Genomic DNA, 6,752 nt, shown 5'->3' with positions numbered 1-6,752 from the left:
AAATATGTGGATGAGAGTGGCGGAGAGATGTGATACCTGACCCACATAGGTGTGCTAAAGAAGCTTTACTAGCATAACTTGTTTCGCTTGTGGGGTAGGGAGGGGTGATAACTTTCCTGTGATGAACAACTACAGAACATAATTTTGCTTCTCTAAGAGCATCCACATGCTTTGCTGGTTTCATTTCCCATGTGCCAAGGTACAGTGTCCCTGATGTAGGCAGAGATTAGACCACTGTGCACTTTCTAAAGGGACACAGTAAAGGAAACTCATGCCAGGCATAGGGCAAAGGAGGAGGAATGTGGAACACCCTTTAAATAAGTAGAACTTGAAATGCTATTACATTGCAATGCACTGACAAGACTGAAAAAAGGAACTTTAAAATTAAGTATGCATGCTGGGTGTAAGTGCATGCTTTTTAACATGATGCCTTGCATTGAACATAAGTGCTGAGACTGGAAATGTGAATTCCCTGAATATTTTCCCCTTTTCTTCCTGTTCCTCACATGTATGCATGGGAGTGGCTTGCAATGGGGAAGACAAAGTTTATGGTACGGTCCTGAGCCGTCACTCTCCTTCAGAATTGTTGCCCCTTGGCTGAGCCCCACAATGCCCCAAACCTTCAAGAAGAACCTTTCAAATAAATGACAGCTCCCAAGAGCAAGGCTGCCCAGCCTGCAGGGCTCTACACAGTGTCTCCCAAGAGATAAAAGGAAGGCTGCTGGGATATATTCATTCCTGTCTTTAAGATGGTATCACAAGTGATGAGCAGGGATGCAGCCTGTCTGCTAAGTTCTCTGTGCAAAACTTCAAACAGACGCTCCGGAGGCGGCAGGGCATGGGGCTGACTCACCCGGCCGGCTGGGTGGACGCTGCCTGTCCAAGCACGTTTCAGCTTTCCAGCCCCTGAGTGGGTTGCCCTCAGATAGCTCTCCTGTCCTCAGCTCCCTCCGAGGGCTCTCACATGGCACACATTATTTTAGTAATGCTTTTTGCTTTGTCTTTTTTGAGTCTTCCCTCTCCCCTGCAAAGCAACGGTGGGGAATTGCAGGCCAACCTGCATCACACACAGAAGCGACTGCTTTGCATTGCCCCACATCTGGCTGCACCGTGAGTGAGGTGCTAAGATGCTTAAGGGTTTTAATTTGAGTGATTAATTCTCCAGTATTAATGCTACGGGTGTTCCTCTATATGAAATAATACTATCCATATAAACTTGATCAGCAAATATAAGGAGCCATCAAAAGTCAACACTGTAGTTACACAAGTGCTACGAAGTTATAACCACTTTATATCCTTCCTATGGGCTTGGTCTTTTGCACAACCCTGTTTAAGATTAAGCAAAGTTCAGAAACCCAGGCCGATGGTTTTGGCAGAAGGAGCTGGCTTTCCCTGTGAGTCAGGACAGCACAAAGGATGACAGACACTGAGCATGAAAGCAATGAAACTGCAGATTTTACACAAGATTATTTTCCTGTCTTTGCCAAATCAATTTGAAAAGTGCAACTACTCCCCAGAAGTACATGTACACGCCAAATACACCCCTTTGCAAATGAGGAGCAGCATTTCCCCCTCTCATTTATTTCTTTAAGAAACTGGGGGGAGGGATGGGGGACGGACACATGGGACACGACACGATGAATATAGACCCACTGGAGTCAGTGGGAAGTTCCTACTACAAGGATCAGAGTTCACTCTACAGTCAGTACAATATACTAAAAATCAACTCAAAGTTATTTGTTTTATAAACTAAGCACATGAATGCAAGGAATCTACCTCTGAGTCCTTCAAGTTTTCTGCCTCTTGCATTTTGGGGGGTTGTTCACATATTTGAAAAGCTGCTTTGTCTCTCAAATCCTCAAACCTTTTTCCAATCATGTAACTCGGCAGAAGTTTCTCACCCTTTACATATCCCACACAAAGTCTAGGTGTGTCCATACTAAAAAATATCCCTTTCCTAGGCAAAAAAAAAAAAAAAAAAAACACAATTACTGCAGTGTTAACCTGTTCATGTCTTCAGCCCCTGGGACATTTTAACGACCTGGACAGGTGCTTCACTTCTATGGTCTCTGTTACTCCCTGCCTGCCCCACTGCTGAAACGGGCACAGAGCAGCAGTGGCTGAGGTGAGGGAAACACCAGATGACAGAGCAGGTGTGTGACAAAGTATCTGCTGTGTGCATTTAGCTACATTAACGCTGCAATACACTTAAATAGACGTTTGGGTAAAACAACAAAAATTGTATTTAATAACTGGAAGCGACGCTCAGGAATGCACACCAAGGGCTGAAAACTAAAGGAAACTATGTGGCAAGGGCAATTACCTGTCAGGTAATAGAAAAAATAGTTAACCTGCATTTGCAATGAACATGGGTGCTACCTAATCCTTATTGTCATCCCACAAGAGTGGGATTTGGGTTAAGAAGAGCGTATCTGAGAAATTACTACAGTTTGCAGCAAAAACTCTTCACTTACAGATAACCTGCTGTTACTCATAAACATACTTATTAGTTCCTAGGGAAAAAAAATTGGAAAGTCACAGTAGCTTCTTGTTCTAAGGGGTCCTGTATATGTTACAGCCTGGTAATCAAGAGGCTGATTGCCAGGAAAATGCTGTGTACATAAACCCCAAAAGCACCCAGCCTGATTACAGCCCTTTGAGGTTTCACTGAAGCAGATGCTAAAGTTGCTGCAATTGACTTCTGCGATCTCGCTGCCATGGCACTGCCGTGTACCTAGAAACTGTTCAATAAACTTGAAGTGGTTTTGAATCACTTGCAACAACAGCTGATCAAACAAGCTTTTTACAAGCCTCGCATTCCCCCATGGCAACTGTAACCCCTTTCTGTAGCCAGCCAAGAGAAACCAGCTTTCAGTGTCCTGGCAAACCAGCTAAGAGAAATCCACACAGTAAACCAGAGGTCTTACACCTCTGCTGATCATTAAATACTAACCAACTTAATTTTTATCCGTCCTCTTACCACAAAGTATTTTTTAGAGATTGCTTTTTGTATACATCCCCTACAAGACATAAGGCATGGGGAGAGCTGGAGGGGCTGGCGGGGCAGGCCGGCCTGCTCATGGCGCAGCACGCCAACGCTAGCAGCAACCTAACACCGCCTCGCCAATGCTTCCCTCAGCTGCCCGCTGCTCTGCGCTTTCTTCCCTGAAAGGACAAGCCAGTCGAAAACGTGCGTGTCATCAGGCTCCTCCATCAGAGCTCATCAATTTGCAGCTCCTCGGACTCCCAGCACTGCGGGTGTTTGCTTTCTTAAACAAATACAGAACCTTGGAGACGGTTTGTAGTAAAGCCAGACAAGTTTAACTACTACAAATTTTGCCTATTCTATCAAGTTCTGGCCTCCCGGCTCTCAGGGAGCCCTTGGCAGCAGCACTTGGGCTCGTTTGCAGAAGGGAAAACGCACATTCTGTACAGGATCGAAAGCTCAGCTTGCACACTAGCCACCCCAGAATAACTCCGCAATTTATACAGCTGGCCCCAAACCGCTCTGTTTTCCCCAGCCCAGGCACCTGCCAAGCAGGACTAACTCCTGTCGCGCCGGTTTCCCCCCCCCCCCCCATCTGTCGGTGACAGACGCCAGCAGCCTCCCCGCGCCCCGGAGGAAGAGCAGATCCTGTCCGAAAACAGCCCCCAACGCGGGGAAACCTGTCCCCGCCGCGGCCGCGCTCACACCGGCCCCTGCTGCGGGCTCGGGGCTGCGACATCCCCCCCCCCCCCCGCCTCCCCCCCCCCCCCCCCCCCGGCGGGGGAAACGGCTGAGCCCGGGCTCTGCTCCCCGGAGCCACCCCCCCCCAGCCACCCCCCCACCGCCTCACCCCCACTGCCCCTTCACAGAGATGAGGAGGCTAGGTTTATGCTTTAAATATGTTTTATTTGTTACCAAAATTTCCCTAAGCCAAATTTGGCTTGCCTTTTTTTTTTTTTAAATCTTCCCTAAAGATTTTCATGCATAATTTGAAACTTGCCAACTGCAACAGGCGAGTGGTTACGGAGAGACATTTGAACAGAGACAAACATCCAGAGTACAAACAGCAGTGTCTGAATTAACAAAACTTGTCTATTACTAACCTTATAAAGCAGGACGTGCCTTCCCTTTTATCAAAACCAAGCTGACAGATCTGCCTTTATACACACCCAACAGAATAAACTCTGTTATCGGCAAGGACGTTTTCCTTAAACATTAGGAAAAAAAAAAAATACAAAGCAAAGAACAGAGCGACTGTCCATAAACCAGTCTATACTTCAGTCCTCTTAATCTACTTCTTCGATGGTTGGGCCACCGGAGCCACCTGCCCCAGCCCCTCCAGCTCCCTGGTACAATTTTGTGACGATGGGGTTGCAGAGTTTCTCCAGCTCTTTCTGCTTGTGCTCATACTCTTCCTTCTCAGCCATCTGGTTGCGATCGAGCCATGAGACCACCTCCCGGCACTTGTCAAGCACTCGCTGCTTGTCCTGGTCACTGATCTTTCCCTTCAGTTTATCATCCTCCACCGTCTGCTTCATGTTGTAAGTGTAGGACTCGAGGGAGTTCTTGGCTGCCACCCGATCTCTGTTAGCTTCATCCTCCGCTTTGTATTTTTCCGCTTCTTGCACCATACGGTCAATGTCATCTTTGCTAAGGCGACCCTTGTCATTGGTGATGGTGATCTTGTTCTCCTTACCCGTGCTCTTGTCCACGGCACTGACATTCAGGATACCATTGGCATCGATGTCAAAAGTGACCTCAATCTGGGGGACTCCACGGGGTGCTGGGGGAATGCCCGTTAAGTCGAATTTGCCCAGCAAGTTGTTGTCCTTAGTCATAGCTCTCTCACCCTCGTACACCTGGACCAGGACACTGCTCTGGTTGTCTGAGTAGGTGGTGAAGGTCTGAGTTTGTTTGGTGGGAATAGTGGTGTTGCGCTTGATGAGAGCGGTCATCACTCCACCAGCCGTCTCAATGCCCAGGGACAGAGGGGTGACATCCAACAGCAGCAGATCCTGCACGTTCTCAGACTTGTCTCCCATGAGAATAGCTGCTTGCACAGCAGCGCCATAAGCAACAGCTTCATCGGGGTTGATGCTCTTGTTGAGCTCTTTGCCATTGAAGAAGTCCTGTAGCAGCTTTTGGATCTTGGGGATACGGGTAGAGCCACCCACCAGCACAATCTCCTGTATCTGACCCTTGTCGAGCTTGGCATCACGCAGAGCCTTCTCCACAGGCTCCAGGGTGCCACGGAAAAGATCAGCATTGAGCTCCTCGAAGCGGGCACGAGTGATGGAGGTGTAGAAGTCAATGCCCTCGTAGAGGGAATCAATCTCAATGCTAGCTTGTGTGGAAGAGCTGAGGGTGCGCTTTGCCCTCTCACAAGCCGTACGCAGCCGCCTCACTGCTCGCTTGTTGCCAGCAATGTCGCGTTTGTGCTTACGCTTGAATTCTTCCACAAAATGGTTTACCATGCGGTTGTCAAAGTCCTCCCCACCCAGGTGGGTGTCACCAGCTGTGGACTTCACCTCAAAGATTCCATCCTCAATGGTAAGAATGGACACATCAAAAGTACCCCCACCCAAGTCAAAGATGAGAACGTTCTTCTCTCCAGCCCGGGTACCTTTCTTGTCCAAGCCATAGGCTATAGCAGCTGCTGTGGGCTCATTGATAATACGCATCACATTAAGGCCAGTGATGGTGCCAGCATCTTTGGTGGCCTGGCGCTGGGAGTCATTGAAGTAAGCAGGCACTGTGATGACAGCATTCTGCACTTTGCGCCCCAGATAGGCCTCAGCAATCTCCTTCATCTTGGTAAGGACCATGGAGCTGATCTCCTCTGGGAAGAAGGTCTTCATCTCACCCTTGTACTCCACTTGCACCTTGGGCTTGCCACCCTCATTCACCACACGGAAGGGCCAGTGCTTCATGTCAGACTGCACTGTGGGGTCATCATACTTGCGGCCGATGAGGCGCTTGGCATCAAAGATGGTGTTGGTAGGGTTCATAGCCACCTGGTTCTTGGCAGCATCACCAATAAGGCGCTCCGTATCAGTGAAGGCCACATAGCTGGGTGTGGTGCGGTTGCCCTGATCATTGGCGATGATCTCCACCTTGCCATGCTGGAAGACACCCACGCAGGAGTACGTGGTGCCCAAGTCGATGCCGATTGCCGGCCCTTTGCCAGACATGATGACAGGTCTCGCTGCTCAGCTGCTCACTCGCGTTCGCGTCCCCCCGCCGCCCGCTCCCGCTGCTGCTCGCGGTGCGATGTGCCGGCACAGCGCCGTTGGCGCCCGCTTTATAGCCGGCTCAGCCGTCTTCTGGAAGCTGCCAGAACCCTGATGGCCAATCTAGACGCCCGCGTGCCACTACTGACCAATCGCCTCCGTGAAAGCCGAAGAGCGCCCGCCCCTACCTCCTGGCCAATCAGAACCGTGGGCCCACCCGTCAGCCCAACCCTCCCCGCTGTACCGCGGCCAGACCGTGCTGCTTCCTGTTTTTTCTCGATGCGTCTCGCCTTGCAGCTGTGCGCCGACCGCCCTCGACCAATCACCACTCGCGCTTCGCATTCGGCCCGAAACTCTGCCGGAAAGTTCCAGTAGACTTTCGACGCAAGCTCGAGGATTGACATCACCGTTATCCAATGGAGAGCGGGCAGCCACTGAGGGGCGGGGCGAGCGCCGCCGCGGCGGGGCGGGCTGGGCCGAGGGGGAGCTGCGCGGCTCGCCTGGCGCTCCCCAGGGGCACGGCGCTGGGCGCGCCC

General features: G+C 50.5%; 1 protein-coding gene across 1 annotated transcript; it reads right to left on the bottom strand.

The window, feature by feature from the left end:
• Window positions 1-3,871: 3,871 nt before the first annotated feature.
• Window positions 3,872-6,362, bottom strand: HSPA2 (heat shock protein family A (Hsp70) member 2). Its single transcript, XM_080397569.1, has one exon. It carries the CDS (start codon window positions 6,175-6,177, stop codon window positions 4,273-4,275), a length of 1,905 nt encoding a protein of 634 aa, XP_080253695.1. The 5' UTR covers window positions 6,178-6,362; the 3' UTR covers window positions 3,872-4,272.
• Window positions 6,363-6,752: the final 390 nt, after the last annotated feature.

Source organism: Falco punctatus (assembly GCF_963210335.1).
Source record: "Falco punctatus genome assembly, chromosome: 7".
Classification (NCBI taxonomy): domain Eukaryota; kingdom Metazoa; phylum Chordata; class Aves; order Falconiformes; family Falconidae; genus Falco; species Falco punctatus.
This window is presented reverse-complemented; position numbering and strand designations above follow the sequence as displayed.